The sequence below is a fragment of the Dendrobium catenatum genome, unplaced genomic scaffold (genome assembly GCF_001605985.2).
Source record: "Dendrobium catenatum unplaced genomic scaffold, ASM160598v2 fragScaff_scaffold_231, whole genome shotgun sequence".
NCBI classification, from domain to species: Eukaryota; Viridiplantae; Streptophyta; class Magnoliopsida; order Asparagales; family Orchidaceae; genus Dendrobium; species Dendrobium catenatum.
The window spans coordinates 1,748,425-1,773,208 of NW_021318693.1; the positions used below are offsets into that span (position 1 = coordinate 1,748,425).

The following is a 24,784-nucleotide window of genomic DNA, read 5'->3' on the forward strand; positions in this document are numbered from 1 at the left end:
TCTAAAGGTGACGCAATCGCCATGTGTGAGGCTTGTTGGCGTCAGTGGTGGTGCTAGCGACAACACTCAAAGGACCCTATCTTCCACCTGTTTCTAATAGTAAGTTTGGGTGGTTTTCTCTCGTCAATTGTATGGAAGGCAGTTGGAGCACAGGTTTACATAAAGGAAGGTTAGGGTAACTATTTGCTAATCAAAGACTCGTCATCACCAGCAACGATACCACTTGCCACCAAGTTACAAATTTACTTTTATTTAAAGTAGATATGAAGCTTTATATTTAAATGATATCTATAACTTCAAAAGTTTTTATGAGTGCACCTTTGTTCTATCCTAACTCTAATTTCTCTACAATATGCCTTTAGAAGTTATAAATGACTTGGAGTGGAGGATAGTTTAACCTTATCTACAACTGATAGAAGAGGTTAAAGCCTTGAGCAGGTTTGTTTCAACCTCTTTTGTTTCATAGGAGAGTAGCACGTTGGTGACAAAAGTTTTAAGCAAGAGATAAAAAAAAATTAACATGAAGATCTTCCCTTTTTTTCAATTATTCTCAACTTATAGACTATAAAATGGTCATATAAGTTGTAGAGAACTTTGCCAGCTTTACAAAGACACCTGCAATTTAAACAAGAAATGAGTGGTCTTGTACAAAATGGTAAATATGTGTCAATTTTATAAGGGAAAATTATAATTTGATATAATTGTGATAATTGACACAGATATAGAATATCCTCATGATGACTACTGACTAGGGTGATGAACTCATGAAATTTAAAATGATAGTTAAGGTTGATGCACGATATGCCAATGCTAGCACAAACTATAGATCTCGTACCAAGATAGAGAGCACTGAAATTAAACCTAGGGCTCTCTTGGCCAACTATAACTTCCAGAGGATGTAGTAGAATAACAAGAGTGATCCTAGTGCGTGCAAACCAAGATGACTTAAGTTGCTTCTAAGATGAGTGGTAGGACATCAAGAGCCTAATAAGGAGAATATGACACTAAGTCAAATCCAATAGATAGATTAAGATATCCTAGATCAACTAAGTAGAGAATGTATATAGTGATCAAATCACTGATAGTTCAGGATATATCAAGGCAAACAGTCCAATATACAGGGATAGATCTAATTGAGTTGATAAGAGTGTCCAAAGCTAAAAGCAGATTGAGCCAAGAGAGACTGGCCAATACCTCTAGAATATGTGCCAAAGGAAGAGTTAACCAGGGAGATATGACCAAATCAATGCTAGAACATTGGTCTAGTGACTACAAGCACGAAAAGTTACCAATTGCATGTGCGTATCATAAAAGAAAAACCAAATGTACAAGTGTAACTGACATCTCCAAAATAAATCTAAAAATAACAAACAAGGTGTATGAAATCTGAGTGTCGAGTATGCCTCAAAAAATGAAGCCAACAGCATCTTAATGAAAAAACCACTATCAATACCAAATAGATAAAATATGAGATTGCTTAAATATAGATGAATGTTTAGAAAGACAGCTGGATTGAAAATAAATATTATGAATGTGAAAATAATTAAATTTATGAATAAAAATACCATTGGTATAACAATGCATAATAATAGGTGAAAATGCCAAGCACTGAAGGTTAGGCTCCTGCACTATATTGCTACAAGTTTAACAAGGTGAAATAATAATCAAATAAACACAAAGCAACAATGTATTAACTTAATAAAATTTAGTTGAGCCAAGTTACAGCAAACAAAACTAAATGTTAAATGTAAGATAAACAACAATTCAAGGCAACTAAAGGAAGAAAAAGCTAAAAAACATCACAATAGGTAAAAGAGAAAGAATAAACATAATTACATGCAATGTTGATTTTGACGTACATACAAAGAAAATAAGGGTCAAAAAGAAAATTCAAAACATTAAAGGCTGAGATTTGGGAGGGTAACATTTGACAAGCAAATAAGATTGAAAATATAGAAAAGCTCCTATGATCAGCACAGAATAGGACCATTCTTGACAAGCAGAAGATATTAGTACTCAAGAGAAAAGGTTAAGCTACAAAGATCATATGGGATTCTGTCATGTTGCAATTATGTAAGGGGGCTCCTATTTTCCTTTGGTACAATGACTTTTATGATAGATTGACTCAAGAGAGGATTAGTTTTTCTAGACGAAGGAAAAGGGTTTTAAGCAAAACCCTAAGTAAATAAAAAATAATAATAACAAATGGTACAATAATAAAGTTAAATATAACAAGTTTTATTTAAACCATAAGATAAAGAAAACTAAATGGCATGCATTGAGTGTAATGTGTTATGTGCTATAGTGCATTAATCATGTCCATGGCATGTGCTAGTTCGACTATTTGCAACTTGCTATGCCAATAGCATGAGAAGTGCGCCTTGCTTGTGATTACAAATCACTTTTCAGGTATAAGCTTATGTTGCCTAGATGAGAAGTTTTTTTGGTCTATATTCTCTTTTCTATGTTTTGTTATAAGCCATGTTATGACTCAGACGGAACAAGCTATTCTAAAACATTGGCCCTCACTATTGCAGATGACTACCACCATAGTTCTAGTGTAGTCACCTTCACTTCTAACAACTATTTGGATATTTGTGGTGTTCTTCCTATCAAGGTATCTCTGATGAGGACATCAGTCAGAGATTTCGACATGTGTATCGTCGACATAGTCGTGGAGCAACGGCTACGATTCAAAGCCTATATTTTTTATGTATTTTTTGTTTTATGTTTTATGTTGCTTTTGAGTTTTCCCATTTTACCCCTATGGGGAGTTGAGTCTATGTTGTAACCCGAGGGCACTTTCGCCTTTTATGTTTCTTTCATTTGGGCCTATTTATAGGAGGCCTCTTGTATTGTAATGGATGATGATTATTGAGTAAAAATTTTATATTTTCTTTTTCTCAAATTGTGAGCTCTTGAGTGGAGAGAATCCTAGGAGTGGGATATGCAATACCCGACAACCGCCGGTGGATTCCGAGCTCTCGGTTAGTCTTTTGTTTTATCTACCACCACCCTTCCTTCTAATCTTTCCTCATACTCGAGCCCTTCCCAAATCCCCCATACCGCCGGCTCACCCTCCACCTCCCTTAATCCCCACGCCGCCGACCCCCTCCTTGGCCCTCCCAATCGCCAGCCGCCCATAAGCAGCTGGCAGTACCCAACCTCAGCCACCAACCCCCTTGCCCACCCGCCAATCCCTCCTCCCATGCTCCTTGAATTTTGAATTTCAAAATTTAAATTCATCCCTCACTACTTTCCTAAATTAATCCTACCAATTAGGAAAGTGTATTTAGTTGAATTTAATTCAATATTTGAATTCAAATAATTCTCTCCCTAATTAATTTCAATTTAGAAGACCTCCCTCTAATTACTCAAATCTAAAATTAATTTAAGATTTGATTTCAATTAGCATTTAATCCTCATGGCCTACATACAACGAATCTAGACACCTTGCTCCTCCTTCATGTGGTCGGCCCCTCCCTTGCCTTTTATCCCTCCTCATCAACTCCCAATCACAATTAATTGATCCCCTAATTCCCTCTCTAATAATTGCCCATCAAAGCCCAAGCTCTATTTGAAATATGAATTTAATTTCAAAGTGATTCCCTCCAATTCCACTTAACCTGAAATTAATTTCAAGTTATTTAATCCCAACGCTTTTTAGCTCAAGCCTAGTCATTCCCCCTCTCTTCCTCACGCCGGCCCAACCCCCTCCTCTCTACCCAAGCCGCTGGCCTCCTTCTCCACCCGCCACCTCCTCTCCCTCTCCTCCCCCACTTTTACTCTCTCATTTTGTGGGCTCCGAAAATTCGGCCTCGGCCTCCACTCGCTTTTCTTATTCGACGAGGGAGTTTTAACGAACTAAGTTCCGAGGTAAATTTTGGAAGGCAGATGGGTTTGTAGATACGACACTACCCAGAGATTTCGCCCTCATTTTGCGAGGACTTTATGATCTGAGTTCTGGTTTCCTATAGGCGCAAGCCCCTATAGTTAATTACCCCTCTCGATCACAAGAGAGAACTTTCGATGAAGGCTAGTCGTCAATCAGATACGTAGAGTATACGTGCTATCTGGCATATAGTAGCAGCATATGGTTTAGGATACTGGTAGAAATTGGATTTGGAAGTTGGGTTTTGATTTGGGTATTTGAGAACTGGATTTGGATTTGGGAATTTGGAGAGTTTGATATTTGGAAAGATTTAATATTTAAAATAGAAATTTTCACCATCTAGCACTTAAAGCGGATGGTGGAGGAATGGATGATGGGCCCGATCAAGATCCCATGGTTCCGTCATCCCGGGCCATCGTGGTCCCTGGTCTACTTAGTCAGAGGAGGTAGTCGACCCAACCTGACAGAAGGATCCTTGTCGGCAGCCATGGGTTGCTTCGTCCAAGGGAACCTTGTAGATCGGGGTTGAATGTTTGTCTAAGGGGACAAATTTAAATCCACCTTAGCTGACAGAGGGCTTTGTGCCCTATCAATCATATCCTATTGATTCATATCTGGGTCATTTCTATTTGTAGCTTGAACCTTATCAACTCAGCCGAGCTATTGACTGAGGATCGGGTTTTGTAGGCTTCGTGCCTTTATTAGTGAATTCATATTGTTGTAGGCCTTGATGGCCTAATATGAATGTTTTAAAGCAAATATACCGGTCTCCACAACTTTATATTTGCTTAATGGTTCGAACCCTGTCGACTTCTATTGACCCGTATAGAAGGATTGGTTTCGAACCTGAATTCACTTGTCAACCCGCGCAGCATCCCTAGACGTCACGTGTGTACCAATAACACGCTCGCCGGGGCCCATGCGGGTTTTATAATTATTTTTACCCCCTTTAGTGTACCTATGTGTATACAATTTATAGTGCACGTGCAGGGGTACTTTGAAATAATTGTAGACGCCTTCTGTCTGCTTGTACGAATGTTGCAGATCCGGTGGCGTAGCAGCTTCTGGATAGAATTGTTCGCTGCTTCGTACAGGTAGACTGTCGTGCACTATTTGTTGATTTTTGTAGGCGGGTCATAGTGCACTAACTAATCTCCTGCCTTGGGTCGTAGAAGCTTGTCGTATTCTCTATGCATTTGGTTGTGGTCCTTGGTCTTTTCAGTGCATCCGTCACTGCTGCATGTATTTAGGTAGATGCCTTCCTTCACAGACTGGAATTGACTTCAGGATACTGCATTTACTTAAGTATTTCTGCATCTACCCATAGATGACATGTTATACATACACATTTTTCACGGCAAGCATGTATGGCGGATCCGGAAGTTGATCATGGGCTCATTCTCAATTCTCAAGGGGAGATTGACGTCATTCGATCACCATTCTTTGATCCCGGATTTGGAGCCGAAGGCACCGTCAAGGAATACATGGATCGTATCCTCCCCCACTTAGCGAAAGTCATCGACGAACAAAAATCTCTTGAAGAGTGGAAGATCACTGGATGACTGCCCGTTCCTCCAACGCCGATTCCTTCCCCGACGACTAGTACCCTCGGCATCGCGTGTCTTCTAGTGGCATCTCTAAGTTTTCTTGCAATATTCTTCCGCTAAGCTCATCACCTTCAAGAGTTTGGGTGAGGGATCCCAAGGTGAATGATCTAATTATTAAACTGTGGATTTTGTTAACTTGCCATTTGCTTTACTCGTTTATTTGGTGTGGTTATTTTGCAAGTGACCTATTAATCTCAATTGTAATTGATTGCCAGTGCTTAGTATTCTCATGGAATTTCTTAAGATCTAACTTGAATACGCATCCGTTTATGTTTAGCCGAGCAAAGTTCACATTTTATTAATTTCGTATGAGTAATTCTTATTTCATCTTCATTGTTTCACATCAATCTCCCTCCTTGTCCAACTCAACAAGGAAGTTGAAAAATTCATTTAACCCTCCATCATCAGCTAGTCACCAAATGAAAAAAAAAACCAAGAAGATGAACTCACTTTCATAAAAAAGAGGCTCCTGATCATCATCAATCTCAGCTTCCATATCTTCCTTGAACTTTTCAATTCTATCCAACTCCCAATCCTCTTCTTCGACACTTTCATGATATTCCACGGAAGATTTATCAATTATTGGATCCCACAAGTCTAAAAAGCGCATAGCATATCTATCAATGGGCTGAAGCTGGTTTTCAAATGTTGAACTAGCTTGCCCAGCAGCTGCTGCAGCAGCTGCCATCTGTTTTACATCAGCCAACATGTCAATATCTTCAGATCCCCCAATTAAAGTGAGAGCATTTTCTTCATTCAGATTGTCAGCTCCGCTATCCTTGCTCCCCATATTTCTAGAGCTAAATTTACCTTTTTCATCAGGACCTTTTTCATCAGCCTTTGTTTCTTCCTCATTCTCATCATCATCGATTCTCCCTATAGCATCTTCAGAAAATTCTTGATTCTCTACTGCTTCTTCCTGCTCTACTCTTTTCAGAGCTATATAATCTGCCTCATCTTCTGCATGCATAATAGCTGCCTCGACATCTGCATTTGAAATGTCTGCCCCCATTCCATGATTGGAGGATTCAGCAGGATTATTCTCCTTACAAAAGTTCCCAACACTAAGTGATTTATGATCAGAAAATAGTTCCATAGGGTCAAGCTTTTTGAAGAACTCTGTGTTGTAACTTCCACTCTGTATGACCAAATCATCAAGCCTACGCTTCTGATTTGCTTTCTTCAAAATGTTTTCTTCAATTGTACTCTCACTAATAAGTCGATATATGTGCACTTCCCGTGTTTGTCCTATCCTGTGGCATCTATCTTGTGCTTGCTGATCCATTGCTGGATTCCAATCACTATCATAAAAGATAACAGTATCCGCCCCCACTAGATTAATCCCAACTCCACCGCTCCGGGTCGATAGAATGAATAGGAAAAATTTTGGGTTTGTGTTAAAACGCTGCATCAGAGTTTGCCTCTGTTCCGGTGGTGTAGAACCATCCAATCTCATATATGTATAACCATACAAATTGATGAAAGCCTCCAATATATCAAGCATCTTAGTCATCTGCGTAAATATCAAAGCTCTATGCCCTTCTGACTTTAAACGCCTTAAAAGGACAGAAAGTTCCTGCAGCTTTCCACAATCAAACTGTATCAGCCGTCTATCAGGAAAATACACTTGTCTGCGCACAATGGCAGGTCTATAAGGTGAGAGGAGAGGTGATAGAAACTCTGTACATCTATCAACATAAGCTTGTGTCCGAAACACACAAGATCCACCTTTACTGGACCAGCAAACAGGAGGAGGTGCACGTGCAGCTGGAATTGCAAACATAAAGCTTTCAACTGTGCCTATCATCTTTTGGAATCGTTCATGAGCTGAAAGGACTAGTTCTCCAAGATAGGATGAAAATTTCATATAACAGGAAGGACTATTCTTTTGCTTGTGAATATCTGCAACAGGGTGCTTAATAGTAACAAGTTCCCTAAGATTAGCTCCGTAGATAGGTTTCTTCTGACATTGCAAATTATTCCACCATGCAATAGAAGCTGCCTTTTCTTTTAACTGCTTCAGTCTTTCTTCAAAAAGCGCTTTCTGAATTTCTTCAAAAATATTAGTTCCTAGGACTCTTTTGCGGTCATACTGATCAGTAAATGGTATCCCTATAAACTTTAGCATATTGTCCTCAATTAATTTAGATGAACAAATTGACAATACTTCCTCAGTCTCCCAAGAAAACATGTCAAATTCATGATGAGAAAATATGAGATTTAAACCTTCGAGATTAACCTCAGAAAATGGCCCAGAAGAAAATATTGAAGAAACAGCTGAACTTAATTGAATGTCAATACCAGCCATATCATATGAACTTATGATTGGACGGCCCTCAAATAGATCAGGATGATTGCAGACCTTCCTAAGTTGCATTATCACGCTAATCATGCCAAAAAAATTTGCACTAGCAAGAGTTGCTTGGGTTTCCGAGCTTGCAATAAAGTCTTCATACAAGTTCCTTTGTCGTCTTGAAAGTCTACAGTAGATGACATGCTCATGCTTCTTGGGGAGTTGCTTCTCCACATCTCTTTTCAAGCGCCGAAGTATGAAAGGACGAAGAACATTGTGTAATCGATCTACTACTTCCCTGTTAACCTTTTCCTGACCCTCCACCATCCCAGAGATTGGATTACTGAACCAATCTTTAAATTCTTGATGAGATTGAAATATATGAGGCATTAAGAAATGCATCAAGGACCAAAGTTCCATAAGGTCATTTTGTAGAGGTGTGCCAGTTAACAGAATTCGCCGTTTTGAGTTGAAGTTCAATAGAGTTTGCCATCTTTGAGATTTCCAGTTCTTTATTAGATGAGCTTCATCAAGGATGAGGTATTTCCACTTCTTTCGTTTAAATACTTTTGAGTCTTGGATGATAAGTCTGTAAGTAGTGATGCACACATGAAAGGAATTTGGTTTCAACCAACCTTGCCTCTTATGTTTCCGCTCTTTTGCACTTCCAAAGTATGTCAGTATTTTGAAAGCAGGACACCACCTAAGAAACTCAGTTTCCCAATTAAGCATTACACTAGTTGGTACTACAATAAGATGTGGTCCCCAGATTCCCTTCTCACATGCTAAATGTGCTAAAAGGGCAATTGTCATGATTGTCTTTCCCAAACCCATTTCATCTGCAAGAATTCCATTAAGTCTCTTGTCATACAAAGTGACCAACCAATCCAAGCCAATATGTTGATATTCCCGTAGAGGGTGTTTGAGGAGGAAAGGAAACTTAGTTCGCACATTGGTGGTCGAGAATGTATTGCCTGTGGGTTGAGCAGATCTCGCTGCAGCTGCTGCATCGGCGATCATGTTTTCACTGTCCCGTTTATCCATGATTTTATCATGTTCAAGCTTCATGTCATCTTCAATGTCTGCTGCATTGGAATCTTGGACTGTTTGAGGAGAATTTGCCCGTTCTGAGGCATGATCAACTCTGGAAAGGCTTGGAACACCTGATTGAATAACGCAATATGCCTCATTCTCAAATGGGCCATCCGAAGCAGAGGAAGAACATTCAGATTCCACAGAGCCAAAATCATCATCATTCTCCAACTCCTACTGGTTGAAACAAGTCAGTTACCAAAAAAGAGAGCGGTTCATGTGCACCAGATCTGAAAGAAACTTACCTGTCCATACCTTCCAAGTAGCTCTTCTAAAGGCAGCTCACTTTCTTGTTGAAGTTGCTTTATCTGTTACAGCAGAGAAATAAGTGAGAAACAGCATTTTAACGGTCTCACCTGGATGCCGCATTCTTATGTTATTTCATGTAAACATATGGAATTGGGAAAAATTATGTATAATATCAAGTATTTGTATTTAAGGATTATTTTTTTCTGCAAATAAGCTTTTGATGAGGACATCAAGACATGGAAAAATCTACTAGAGGCGTGGTCTCCGTTCAACGATCACGATTACATCACGCTACTTACGATTTTCATATTTATGATTGATGTATTATTTTTTTTATTTTATGAAGTTTATTATGCCTTTCCTTTTTTCTTTTTTTTTTTGCCCTTACTTAAGGGCTTAAGTATGTGTAAGCCCTAGGGGCATTGTAGTACTTTTTATTTTCTCATTGTATGGGCTATTTAAAGCCCCCCTCTTCTTCTTTGAGAATCAATGAATGAATTAATGATTATTTGAGAAATTTGTCTTCTTTCTTGGAGTTCTTGAGAGCGCTTGAGAGATCGGAGAGAGAACCCTTGGAGAGAGAGATTGGCGCATCACCCACCAACCTTAAAGACGTCCGGGTTCGTGGTTTCCTTTCTTTGATTTCCCTTAACCCTATCACCCACATTTCTTCACGATCTTACTTCTCCCTCGTCGTTTCCTTCCACCCACCAAAACACCGCCTACATCTCCACCTTGCCGCCAGTCCCTTACCCGTCCCCATTCAAACCGCCAGCCTAGCCCTCTCCCATCCCCATTGCCTACTTTGGATACTTCCTAATTTTGAATTACCATAATTTAGTTGGTCTTTGAATTCAAATTTCTCCAAATTTGGAATTCAAATTCTTTCCTAAATTATAAAATCTATTTTAGGAAAGTTTTCAAGTTTTCCCTCCTCTTGGTTTTTTCCCTCCATCACCAACTCGCCATTAAACCTTTCCTAAAATAGTTGATGTGAAATGATATGCGGTGAAACATGATTTGCACGTTAGAGATTAATGAGAGTTTAGCTTTGCGATGTTAACGATAAAATCTAGCTTACTCAAGTTGGATTCAAGAAAATTCGTGATAAATTATGTTAACGGCAGTGATTACATTTAAGAATTGCATGAGTCTAGCAAAAGATAACCAAAATAAACTAGATAATGCAAATAGCTACTATTAAAGCCACACGTTTAAAATCTAGATCATTCACCTTGAGGTCCTTCACTCGTTTTGAAAGTGGTGGCTAGCGGAAGAGAACCGTAGGTCAACTTAGCGATGCCACTAATAGGCAAGTGATCTTGAGAGGACTTATCGCCGGGAAGGAAGTCGGAATTGGAGAAGCCGGTGGATGTCCGCGGATGATCCAGTCGCCGTCTTCAAATTGCTCGTCTACCACATCCCCGAGTGTCAGGAAGATGCGGTTCAAATAGTCTTCGACGTTGTTGTCGAATACAAACCCGACATCGAAGAATGGCGAACGAGTTATGTGTATGCTTCCGTATTCGCCGCCATGCATCTTGCCAGGGAGTCCAAATATCACGGAGATATGAGGAGAGAAGGTAGGCGGCGGGTATAGGGAAGGAGAACTTTGTTTTGAGTGATTGTGATAGCAAGTAGAGAACGACTCCAAAAGACAACTGAAATTATCAGCAATAATTTCAGTTTTTAGCAAGGGGGTGAGGGAATTAATTTGATGAATTCAAATTAATTCAAATGGTTTAATGGGGCGGATAAAGAGGAAGAAATTTGGGCTGAATTTGTGGTGTTATTATGTCATTTGGAGGAGAGAGAAGCCCACTAAGAGTGGCCGGCCATATGAGGAGGAGAGAGGAAGGTTTGGGAGTTATGAATGTGGGGCCCAAGTTTAAGTAAGAAATTCAATTAAATCTGAATTTTAATTTCAGATTTAATTGTGGCTTAAGTAACTTCCCATTATTCAAAATGAGAGGGAAATCTAATTTGAATTTCAAATTAGGAGTTAATTTCATTAATGAGCTCCCATAAAGATAGGGAACCAATTAGGAAAGAGTGTAAACACAATTTGAAATTCAAACTCAAGGAATTAAAGGAAACAAGGGGCGGCGGGAGATGGCTGCTGGGCTGGCCGGTGAGGGGTTGGCCGGAGGGAGGCTGGCGGCTGGCCGGTGGCTGGTTGGCCGGCGGTGGCAGATCTGGCCGCGGAAAGGGGAGGTAGGGTGGCCGGCGACTTTAAAGAGCTGGGAGGGGCGGCGGCAAGGCAAAGGGGAGAAAGAAGATGGAAATTCCACGGCGACGACGAATACGGATTTACTAACCTCAAATGTCTTCTCGTTGAATTTCCACAAGATTAGTTAGCACGAACTAGAACTCACAAAGAGATCTAGACTTCTCCGGCGAACTCACTAAGAGATCGAGGAGGTGAAGAACTAACCAAGAGATCTTCTTTAACTCACAAAGAGAACACATAGTAGTAAATTTTCATTTCATCAAAACTAAAAACTATTACATGAGAAAATGGCCCTATAAATAGGCCTCCAAAATGACAAGAAAGCAAAAAGACTAAAATGCCCCTCGGGCTACAATAACGACCAAATACCCATAAGGGCAAAAACGGAAAAACATAAAAATCAAATAAACTACTACATAAAATGATGAAAATAAAGATCATGATCGTGGCCGTCGATCTCCGGCATCTCCTGATGGTACATGTGTCGCAATCTCTGACGATGTCCTCATTAATAGTCTTTATATTTTAGATAACTCTATTCATGAGTAAATTCAAATTTATTAGAATTTGAAAAATTACCTAAAATACCAATCCTATTTTAGGAAAGTTTCCAAATCCCTTCCTCTTTGAGTTTTAAATTAATTTGGGATGAAATACCTCTTCCCAAATTTAATTCCCTAACTCAAGGAAGCATTAAAGGTTTCCATAAAAATTTCCCCAATTCCCCTTGGTACCGCCGACCCCTCCTAGCTCCTTGGTTTTATTTCATTGTTGAATCATCATAAAACTTTAATTAATTAGCTCTTACTCAAAAGCGTGCAAATTCCTTATTAAAATCGTTTTTTCATATATGTCCTGCATCATCTGGTATTAGAGCATGGCTAGCATGCGTTACATGTGCTAGAAGTCATCCTAGGAGCTTACCTAATCATTCTTATGTATTGTTACATGCATATCATCATTTAACCTAGTTTAATTTACTGTTATGCTTGCTGTCCACATCATTCATGCACACATCTAGTGAATGTTAGGCTAATTTCTTAGTGTCTAAATGTTGTCCCTTGCACTTAATCTTCATTAGGTTTCATTTAGCATTTCCAATGAACCCGAGAGGACTTCAAAAGAAGTTAGATGACCTAGTTAACCTAGTGGGCTCTATAACTCAAACACCTCTAGGTATGTGCCCCATTCATTCAATCATGTTAATCGAAAAATTACTCACTCAGCTTATCGTCCTAGTCCTAAGCCTAAGCCGCAACAACCTCACTTATAGTCACATAACCGTCTATCCGCCTTTGATGATTCCTCGGATCCTTACTACTTTAAGGAATGGGTTAGACAGTTAGAAAACTATTTTGAAACACATGAATTCCTGAGTCCCACCGGGTGAACATTGCTAAGGCTCACCTAAACGGTCGTGCTTGTCAATTTTGGATGAGGGTAGAAGATCATAGAGAGTTTCGTGGTGAAAACTCTATTTCTGATTGGAAAAGCATGAGACAAGAACTTGAGTTAAAATATCTCCCTCTCCCACCTTCCACTCACCTTACCCCAACACCCAGTGATCTTCATTTAGAAAACCATCCTGCCTCTTTTGTTGGGACAAACCGTAGACATCATTGTGGTCAAGACCACCCATACCTTAGTGACATCAGGGTTGCTGCCCCACCCTGTAGGTCTCCACCTAACCTTGATGGTCGACCCTCTATAGGGTCTTCTGTTGGATCGGTCCCATATGACTCCCCACTTGGGCCGACTCCTAGCCATCCTAGTCAGAACATGTCCCTTGAACCTAAAATTGAGTGCATCCATTTCGTGGATACTAATGATATCATTGATGACGAGGATTTCTTTGATGATGAAACTGAATTGATTGAATTAGACCCTGGTGTAGAAGATTTAGAACCTTTGAGCATTGATATCTTAGCCCATCCTAATCCTAGTCTCATCAAGGATCTCCCGTTGGATAAGGTCTGCCCAGATGATATTAATTTGATCCCAAAAGAAACTGATCTGACCTTGAGCATATTGAAATTGAATTCGGAAGAAAGTAATCTGAATCTGAATTATTCTGAGCCTAATTTGGGAGATGAACATCCTCTTGTTTTATTGGAATCTATTTTAGGAGTTGCCCCTTTAGATTTACATTTGAAAGAGTGTGTCTATCTTGATTGGGCTTATCTCACTATTCCTTGTACTGACTTTACTGTTAGAGAGAGTATTAGCCTTTACTTTCATGTCACCTCTCTATCTGTTCTGGACACTCTACCCTATCTTTTGAGTCTCATACATGCTGGTGACTCCTTGGGCTATCCCATTATGGTTGTGAGTCAGGACCCATCGTCTGATCATGTTCATGATTCCTCCGTTATGTCCTCCATATTCTTGTTCTTCCCTGTTAAGGACCATCTCTTTCCTAGTTGGATAATTTTGCTAGATTACCCAGTTGCTCCTAAGAGACTATCCATGACCCTAGCTGAAACTCCTTATGGGAATACCCTTTTTGCTAAGGATGTCTTCATTGTTCCTCATACACCCGTTCCCTTAAACATGAAAATCTTATGTCCTCTCATTTTGTGACCGATCCATGTTTATGCATATATATGTGTGTTTGTGAGTCAGTATGTGTGTGTGTCTGTTTTCATCCAAAATTTCCCTCCGTTTAAAACTTTGTGTGAGTCCACAATCCATGTCAATCATCATGCACACCGAGTCTCTTGCATTCTCATTTGCATTGCATATGCATGATTTACATAAGGAAATTACACGCAAAAATGGAGCAGAGCAACATTAATTATAAGCTTCTTGTTGATTTTAAACAAATATTTAAAACCTTAGAGGTTGGTGACTCAGTGATGGTGCGGATTCGTCCGAAACGATTCCCACAAGGAACTGTTAAGAAGTTACATGCCAAAAGTGTGGGGCCATTCAAAATAATCAAGAGAACCAACAACAATGCTTACAGGGTGGATCTGCCTACAGAATTCGACATTAATACCTCCTTTAACATAAAAGATCTGGTTGCTTATGAGGATCTGGAGTGTAACCCGCCAAATCCACTTCAATTTGAGCCTTGTGTGACCCCACCTTGTGAGAACCCAAGCTTACCTCCACTCTCAAATGTTTCTAAAATACCTATAGCGGAGAAGATTGGCATGATTTTAAGTGATGATATTATTTCTGCAAAAGAGAATAGTCGAAGAAGGTATTTGATTAGGTGGAGAGGCAAGCCTGAAACCAAGGACACCTAGTTAGAGTGCGAGGAGCTTCAGCAGATTGACCCAAGCGCACTAGAGTTCTACGAGAGCACTCGGGATGCGCACTCGACGGAGTCGAGCTCTTTCCCACCCGGAAGAATGATGAGGACATCAAGACATGGAAAAATCTACTAGAGGCGTGGTCGCCGTTCAACGACCACGATTACATCACGCTACTTATGATTTTCATATTTATGATTGATGTATTATTTTTTTTTATTTTATGAAGTTTATTATGCTTTTCCTTTTTTTTTCCCTTAAGGGATTAAGTATGTGTAAGCCCTAAGGGCATTGTAATACTTTTTATTTTCTCATTGTATGGGCTATTTAAAGCCCCCTTATTCTCTTTGAGAATCAATGAATGATTATTTGAGAATTTTGTCTTCTTGCTTCGAGTTATTGAGAGAGCTTGAGAGATCGGAGAGAGATCCCTTGGAGAGAGAGATTGGCGCATCACCCACCAACCTTGGAGACGGCCGGGTTTGTAGTTTCCTATCTTTGATTTCCCTTAACCCTATCACCCACCTTTCTTCACGATCTTACTTCCCCCTCGTCGTTTCCTTCCACCCACCAAAACACCGCCTACATCTCCACCTTGCCGTCGGTCCCTTAACCGCCCCCATTCAAACCGCCGGCCTAGCCCTCTGCCATCCCCATTGCCTACTTTGAATACTTCCTAATTTTGGATTGTCATAATTTAGTTGGTCTTTGAATTCAAATTTCCTCAAATTTGAAATTCAATTTTTTTCCTAAATTATAAAATCTATATTAGGAAAGTTTTCAAGTTTTCCCTCCTCTTGGTTTTTTCCCTCCATCACCAACTCGTCATTAAACCTTTCCTAAAATAGTCTTTATATTTTAGATAATTCTATTCATGAGTAAATTCAAATTTATTTGAATTTGAAAAGTTACCAAAAATACCAATCCTAATTTAGGAAAGTTTCCAAATCCCTTCCTCTTTGAGTTTTAAATTAATTTGGGATGAAATATCTCTTCCCAAATTTAATTCCCTAACTCAATGAAGCATTAAAGGTTTCCATAAAAATTTCCCCAATTCGTGCCGCCAACCCCTCCTAGCTCCTTGGTTTTATTTCATTGTTGAATCATCATAAAGCTTTAATTAACTAGCTCTTACTCAATAAGCGTGCAAATTCCTTATTAAAATCGTGTTTTCATATATGACCTGCATCAGTTTTCTATTGCAGTACCATTTGTAGGCTCAGTTTGAACTAAACTTTATGCATAATTATGGTTCTATCTGCAAATCAAGTGATTAATCACAAGGACCTAGAGGTGATGTTTAACTCAATTCATCTGCATACTATTCGTATATCTGATTATCAGGAAAGGCTGAAAGAACAGGTAAATCCTACTTTAAATGGTCCAAATCACATAATTATTGAGGCAAAAATAGCAATCAATACACTTACGGATTTTTGGCTAGATTCAATATGCAAGCCAACTCAGATCCAAGCCCAACCAGATATTAAATTATATATATATATATATATATAGAAACGATTATACAACAACAACAACAACATCAAGCCTTTATCCCACTACGTGGGGTCGGCTACATGAATCCTTTTTCTTCATTGTGTCCTATTAAAAGTCAAATTCTCGTTTAAATCTAATAAAGAAAGGTCATTCCTAATATTTTCTAACCAAGTCTTTTTAGGTCTACCCCTACCTTTCTTAACATAAGTCAAATCTAATACCTCTACTCTCCTAACCGGGTCATCAGAAGGCCGTCATTTCATGTGACCAAACCATCTAAAGCGAATCTCTCTAATCTTATTTTCTACTGGAGCTACTCCAACCTTTTCACGTATATGCTCATTTCGTATCCTATCTCTAAGGGTAAAGCCACTCATCCACCTGAGCATTCTCATCTCTGCCACACTTAACTTAGTATTATGCTTCTCTTTTAATGGCCAACATTCGGCACCATAAAGCATTGCAGGCCTCACTACCATCTTATAGAATTTTCCCTTAAGTTTGAGGGATACTTTTCTATCACATAACAAGCCCGATGCATTCCTCCACTTCAACCATCCAACTTGAATTCTGCTGATAATATCCCCATCTATATCACCATCACTCTGAACAATAGATCCAAGATATCTAAAACGTGTACTCTTACTAATGACTTCATCGCCAAAAGTCAGAATCCCCTCACTAGGTCTATTACTACAAAAATGACACTCCATATATTCCGTTTTAGATCTACTCAAGCGAAAACCTTTAAACTCTAAAGTTGACCTCCATAATTCAAGTTTACCTTCAACTCCCTCTCTAGTCTTATCAACAAGAAGAATATCATCAGCAAAAAGCATATACCAAGGTACATCCTCTTGCAAATGTATAGTGAGAACATCCATGACTAAAGCAAAAAGATATGGGCTTAAGGTTGATCCTTTATGTAACCCAACCGAAAAAGGGAAATACTTGATCAAACCAACTTGTGTTTGAACATAAGTAATAGCTCATGCATTATCTTTAATGATTTGAATATAAGCATTATTAACTCCTTTCTTTTCAATAACTCTCCAAAGCACTTCTCTTGGAAATTTATCATATGCTTTTTTAAATCAATAAATATCATATGTAGATCCTCCTTATTTTCTCTATATTTCTCCATCAAACCTCTTAATAAATGTATGGCTTCCATAGTCGACCTTCCCGGCATGAATCCAAATTGATTTTGAGAAACATTAGTATCACACCGCAACCTATGCTCCATAACTCAGCTCCCATAGTTTTAATGTATAACACATTAACTTAATTCCTTTATAATTCGCACAATTTTGTGCATCACCTTTATTCTTAAAAATAGGAATTAACACCCTCATTCTCCACTCATCTGGCATCTGTTTAGTTTTCAAAACACTATTAAGAAGTTTAGCAAGCCAAGAAAGTGGATGAAAAGAGAATTTATCATCTCTCGGATGAAGAGAGTGGATGAAACAAACAGAATCCAAAACACAAGGCATATAGAGAAAAACAAATTTTGTGGATAAAAATGAAATGGGAGTGGCCCAATTTAGTCTAATGGGAGATACACAGTTGATTAAGTAGCAAACTCTAAAAAAGAATCTAACTAGAAATATTGATGTACATTCAATCGCACCATTTGATTGGAAAGTAGAAGGCTGAGATGTTGATATATAATATCATTTTCGCATAAAAGGAATGAAAAGTGGCTGCATATCTTCCAAGGCATTATCAGAATGAAAAACACTAATAGAAGTGGAAAATTGAACTTTTATTACTAAATAAAGTTATTTGAATACAAGAAACACATCAGCTAAACAGTTTAACAAGCATATGCAAATAACTCTACCTTCGTTATCAATAAAAGAGATGGTAATAAATCTAAATGGGTTAAGTTGGACATGATCCCAAACATTGAAAGGTACTAAGTTACTGGGAGCTTTACCACAAGATGATGTTGACACTAGAATAAAAGAGTCATGGTGACATTTACCACGCTCACAGTCTCGATTGATTTCACCATAGAATTGGTGCAATGTATAGATAATAAATACAAATAATGGAATAGAAAAAATTTACGTGAGGATATTCTCAATTGTGTGAATATATTATATAATAAAGACAGGATATTTTCTAATTACTAATTTTCCAAACAAATAAATCTTTATATAACAATAGAAAATTCGAAAATTTATTAAGAAGTGCTAATGCCCGGATAAAGATGAACAAGGAAGAGAGGCAAGTCAAAGATGATAAAGTTGGAAACCGTAAGTAAGGATTAACTAAACCAGAAGTAAAAACTAATGCACCTATCAATAAGAATGAATAACACGCAATGATCTACAAAGGCAACCAAAATAGTTGGGACAAGGACGGTGAAAGAAGAGGCAATGACGAAGATTAACACTATAGGTTTGTTAGCAAGATGTGTCTAGAAATGAGTGCCAAAATAAGGAAAAAAAGTTTAGGTGTTAGGAAAACGGAAACTGTAAGGGACACCATCATATTAAGGGATATTGCTTTAGTGGGAATAGAAGAAGAAAAAGTTGAAAAACTAAAAGCTCGATGCAAACAGAGACTAGCAAAAGTAACTGTAGCATCAACTTATTTATGCATTGAGCTTCGTTATCTTACAATTGAGAAAAATACTGTTAACTGAACAGAGATATTCTAATAATTTAATAAACATTGTCCTCATGCCAACACGCTCATATGACATCTAACAAATAAAAATGAATCCTGGATGATTATATCACCTAAACACGGTGAGAAATAATAATAAAAAAAAAAATAGAGCTTGCAATGCATTTCAACTAAACAATTCCATACTTGATATAATGTATGAACAGAGTAAAAAGTACTCAAACTTCAATAGCTTGAATAATCAAAATAGATGATATGAATAAGCATATTGAAAATGCAACAACATAACCCTTCAAACCTCATCCAAAGGGTCAATTCCCTCTCTTATTGCCAATTCTTCCTCTTCAGACAAGGTTCCTTCATCATCCTAAAAAAAGGTATGTGAGCTTATATCAGTCTGTCGTTGTGGCTAAAATGTTCAAAAGCAGAGTTCAAAGGTTTTAAAATGCAACTACAGGTTCTGGACACACAATTGGCATGGGAACAACATGGGGAAAACAGATTCAAAATAAGATGTGTTGGTGAAAAATCATGTCTCAGAATTTCTGAGGTGGACATCGATTAGAGATTCAAGCATGTGTATCGCCGGAGACGGTGCCGATCGATGGCTACGATTCAGAGCCTTTAATTTTTGATGTATTTTATGTTTTATTTAGTTGGCATTTTTATTTCCTAGTTTACCCCTATGGGGAGTGTTGTCTTATTGTAGCCCAAAGGCATTTGAGTACTTTTATTTTTCCTTATGTTTGAAGACCTATTTATAGGGGTCTCATGCTTTGTAATAGACTAATGACTATTGAAATGAAAAATTTGTGTTTGTTTCTATTTCTTCTTGCATGAGAGCTTGAGAAGGGAGAGAGCTCAAGGGGAGCATTCGCAAGGCCCACCAGTCGTTGGAAGAGTCCGCGGCTCGTGGTTAAGGTGGTTCTATCTTCTTTTGTGTTTTCCCCTCATTTTCCATCACGAAACTCCTCTCCCTCCTCTATGGAAACCGCCGGCCCCCTTCTTTGATGGGCTCCATTAATGGCTCATCAATCTCCCTTAATTATATTTGAAATTTGAAAATAATTTCAAATAACTCCCTCCTAATTTACTAAAATCTGAATTTAATTTCAGATTTGAGTAAATCTCTTGCCATCCTCATCTAACCTAGATTTTCCCCCTCTCCCACCTGGGCCGAAACCTTCTCTTCCTCCTTGGAAATCCCGCCGGCCTCTCCTCCCTCATCTTCCCTTCTTCCAACGCAAGGATTCCCTCTCACCCTCATTTAAATCTCTTCTCCTTTGAGGATTCTCCAACATCAAGCATGCATGGCGGATCAGGAGTTTGAGTGGGGTCTTGTGTTCAACGCCGACGGAAGCTTGAATATCCTACGGTCACTATTCTTTGACGTTGGATTTGAAGACGACGCCACCGTTGGAGATTACTTGGAACGAGTGGTTCCTACCTTTGCAAGCGTCATCGACCGCCAACATCCAAACTACAATTGGAGCATCGACCGTCGTTCATGTCCATTGTCCTCGCCACCGATAACCTTCCCGTGGATCAAGGCCGTTGTGGTTGCTACCGTCCTCGTGGCATCGTCGGATTTGCTAAAGACCTTCTTCCACTAAGCCTAGTGTAGTTGAGTGATCAATCCCCAAGGTGAAAACTCTCATTATTAAATCGCGGATTGTTGATTAATAGCTTTCGGTATTGCTACTATCTTTGGTTACCTTTGAGTTTTGGTTAATCTACTTGTACTCCTTCGCCTAAGCAAGTCAAAGACTAAGGTTCTTTAATGAATTTACTTGTTATTTCAATAAGTTATCGATTGAGATTACATTGTCCATCGTTCTTAAATTTCTTAACAAGCTCCTTCGCATGTGGTTTCACATCAATTTCAGCTCAAAGGAAAATTCCCACAAAACCATTCCAGGGCAGCAGACAGAAAGCAAGTGTCAATTACCTAGACTAGGAGACTCTAGAAACTCAAGGTTAATGGTTTCATGCATGATCCTTCAGGAAGAAAAAAAAAACAACGCCCACAAATGGAAAAGCATTGTATGGAGGAAACAGGAATATTAGGAATGATAATGATAGACTGTCCTCCACAATGAAAGCAAAAATAATATTAAAATACAAATTCCCCAAACCAAATTTTCCTATACAAGAATATTCATACAATGTTCGTAACAATCACAAGAAAAAGCAAGTTATCTTAATAAAGGAACAAAAATCATACTAGATTTACTCATACCTGCACTTCATCACCAAGAATAAGAAAATCTTCATCATCCTAAATGAAGAAAGAAACAAGACTATATAGGTCATCAATATTCAATAAGCAAAAGCAACAAAAATGACGTCACTAGCAAACTAAGAAAATAAAAGTATCATAAAAACTTTAAAAAGCATCTAAAGTTAAAGACAGGTCACTTAAAAAACTGAGCAAATGAAATAAAATCCAAGGGAAAATAGACATCTCTAATGAGAGTAGTCCGTCAAGCCAGCGATGAAGCATGGATGGAATAGACATGTAAAGCAAATAAACTTTTATGAAAATGATGCAATTTAGTTGAAGCATGGATCTGCCAAAAAAAAAAAACACTATTGTTGTCAAGTTCCAAGTCCTGGATGAGAAAAGTGAATGATTGTGTTAGGTAGTCGATAGCCAATATAAAATTTATCGAATAATCATGGCATGCATCATTTAATACATTTCGTTAATGCTAGGGCAGTCCCTGGAAGTGACATGCTCAATTCAGTGAGAAGTGTACAAGAGCCGCTGCACCGGCGCCTGAGTTCAGCGTTACATATGCAAGGGTTCCACATTAGGGGTGGGAAAAGAAGCAAGCACATGAAACTAAAATTAAGATAGAAATTTGAAATGTAGGTCCCCTTACAGTCAAATTAATATAAATTAATAAATATTATGATTCAGAGGAAAATAAATATTCTATACATTCAGGAAACTGAATGGGTTGTAGAGAAGGCTTAGGAGATTCATTGTTTAGGATTTAAACTATGATATTCCAGTAGTTGTACAATAAATAGTGTATGTGTGATTATATATAAGAGTTTGAAGGATAATATTGTAAAAATTAATAGAATTGGAGATAGAATTACAATTTTAAAGATTGTTGTTGATGCTAAGATTATTAATATTATAAGTGCTTATGCTCCCCAAATAAGTTTGGATATAAGTTAAAAATTAAAATTTTGGAATAACTTAAAAGAATTAATACAAAAGATACCTCTTTAAAAAAGTTTTTATTAGAGGAGATTTAAATAAATATATTGATAGATAGGTAAATGATTTTAAAAGCATTCATAGTGGCTATGGATTTAGAGAAACAAACTAAGGTGGTAAGACTATATTAGATTTTTCTATAGCTTATGATTTTGTAATTGTTAATACATTATTTAAAAAAAGAGATGAGCATCTCATCACTTATAAGAATGGATATAATAAAACTTAAATTAATTATTTTCTTATAAAAAATATATCTTTCAGATTGCAAAAATTGTAAAGTTATTCCGAGTGAAAGTTTATATATCTAATATTGCTTATTAGTTTTAAATTTTAAAATGAAAGGACAACATATAAAAAATTAAGTAAAATGTTGCTCAAGGATTTGATGGAGATATTTAAAGAATATCAATGAAAAAACTTTTGAGAGATATTCAATATCTTAAAATTTTGTCTGTGCATGAGAAGACTAATATTATGTGGGAAAAAGTAACTAGTAAAATTAAGAATGTTGCAAAAAATGTGCTTGGAGTATCAAAGTGAAAAACTCCTAACAATATAAATAATTTGTGGTGTAATCAAAATGTGCAAGAAAAGATTTAAAAAAATAAGAAGATTTGTTATAAAAATTGGTTTAAATGAAAAAACTCTAATAATTGAAAAAGATACAGAGAAGCCAACAAGGAGTCTAAGAAAGCAATTTGCAATGCAAACAGTTTAGCTTTTAATGATTTATAGAATAAATTAAATACTAAGGAGGACTAAAGATATATGTTTAAGTTAGCCCAACAAAAAGATAGAAGTAAAGACTTAATTTAAGTGAAGTGCATTAAAGATGAAGATCAAAAAGTGCTTTTATTAGAAGAGGATATTTAACAAAGATGGATGAAATATTTTACTAAACTTTTCAATGAAGATTGTGAGAATATGATTGACTTTAGTGATCTTAGCATCCTAAATAAAAATAAAGATCTTTATTTTTATCGGCGTATGAGTAAAATTGATGTTAGATATGCTTTAAAGTAAATGAAGTGTGGAAAAGCTGTTGGACTTTATGATATTCCAATAAATGTGTGGAAATACTTCAAAGATAAAAGAATTTCTTGGCTTACTAAACTTTTTAATATTATTTTGAAGACAAAAAAGATGTTAGATGAGTGAAGAATGAGTGTGTTGATTTCTCTATTTAAAAATAAAGGTGAAGCACAATATTGTGTGAATTAAGTTAATGTGTCATACTTTAAAATTATGGGAGAGAGTTATGGAGCATAGGTTACAATGTGTTGGATTCATGCCAGGTAGGTCTAATATAGAAGCTATTCATTTATTAAGAGATTTGATGGAGAAGTATAGAGAGAATAAGGACGATCTTCAAATGATATTTATTGATTTAGAGAAAGCATATGATAAAGTTCTAAGAGAAGTGCTATGGAGAATTCTAGAAAAAGAAAGTGGTTAATAATTTTTATATTCAAGTAATTAATAATATGTATGCATGAGTTGTTACTTATGTTCAAACGCAATGTGGTTTGAATATTTTCCTATTTCTGTTGGATTACATGAAGGATCAACTTTAAGCCCATATCTTTTTGCTTTAGTCATGGATGTTCTCACTAGACATTTGTAAGAGGTTATATCCTGGTGTGTGTTTTTGCTGATGATATTCTTCTTGATGATAAGATTAGAGAGAAAGTTGCAGGAAAACTTGAATTATGGATGTCAACCTTAGAGTCTAAAGGTTTTCATTTGAGTAGATCTAAAACTGAATATATTGAATGTAATTTTAGTAGTAATAAATCTAGTGGGGGGATTGTGACTTTGGGTGATCAAGTCACTAATCAGAGTACTCATTTTAGATATCTTGGGTCTATTGTTCAAAGTCATAGTGAAATAAATAGGAATATTATTAGTAGAATTCAAGTTGAATGGTTGAAATGGAGGAATGCATCAGGCTTGTTGTGTGATAGAGAAGTCCCCCTCAAACTTAAGGAAAAATTCTATAATATGGTGGTGAGACTTGCAATACTTTATGGTGTAGAATGTTAGCCATTAAAAGAAAAGCATAATATTAGGTTAAGTGTTGCAGAGATGAGAATGCTCAAGTGGATGAGTAGCTTTACTCTTAGAGACAAGATACGAAATAAGCATATACGTGAAAAAGTTGGAGTACCTCATGTGGAAGATAAGAAGATTAAAGAGAGTCGCCTTAGATGGTTTGGTCACATAAAACGGAGGCCTTCCGATGACCCGATTAGGAAAGTAGTTGTATTGAATTTGTCTTATGTTAAAAAAGGTAGAGATAGACCTAAAAAGACTTGGTTAAAAATATTAGAAATGTGATAGGAAACACTTGAAATCAAGTATTTCCTATTCACCTTTACAGCAAAACTCTACGAAATACTGCTGTCCGGAGCAGGAAAACAGTAAAAACAGCAGAAAAACTATAGAAAACTGATAGAAATTCGTAGGAAAAACTTGTATTTTACTAGTAGAAGAAGAAAACAGCAAAGATACAATTGATCCTCAATTCAAGAGGAGGATCGATCTCTCCCAAATCTCTAGACGCCGCTAGAGCCCAAAGAAACCTAAATCTAAGAGATCTCAAATTTCAGCCAAATTTAAAATGCCCAAACCCTAGCAAAAATCAACTATTTAATGCATACAAATCAAAAGGAATTCCCTAAACAGTCCCTACATTCAAATTTCTCTCTAAAACCCCCCAAAAATCCTTCCTAAAACACTCCGTTTGAGCTGTCGGCCCGCCCGATCTCCGCAGGAGGCGGAGATCACGCGAC

The 24,784-nt window shown here is 37.4% G+C and overlaps 1 protein-coding gene across 3 annotated transcripts in view; it reads right to left on the bottom strand.

Annotated features, from left to right (window-relative positions):
• The window catches only part of LOC110104194 (protein PHOTOPERIOD-INDEPENDENT EARLY FLOWERING 1), a 64,197-nt gene that overhangs the window by 20,829 nt on the left and 18,584 nt on the right, over positions 1-24,784 (bottom strand). For all 3 annotated transcript variants that reach the window (XM_020833188.2, XM_020833187.2, XM_028693104.1), the window contains 4 exons: positions 20,997-21,035; positions 19,056-19,124; positions 9,130-9,192; positions 5,950-9,058 (listed from right to left, as the gene is read on the bottom strand). In XM_020833188.2, the coding sequence (XP_020688847.1) occupies positions 5,950-9,058; positions 9,130-9,192; positions 19,056-19,124; positions 20,997-21,035 (3,280 nt within the window). The remainder of the gene's footprint in view (positions 1-5,949; positions 9,059-9,129; positions 9,193-19,055; positions 19,125-20,996; positions 21,036-24,784) is intronic.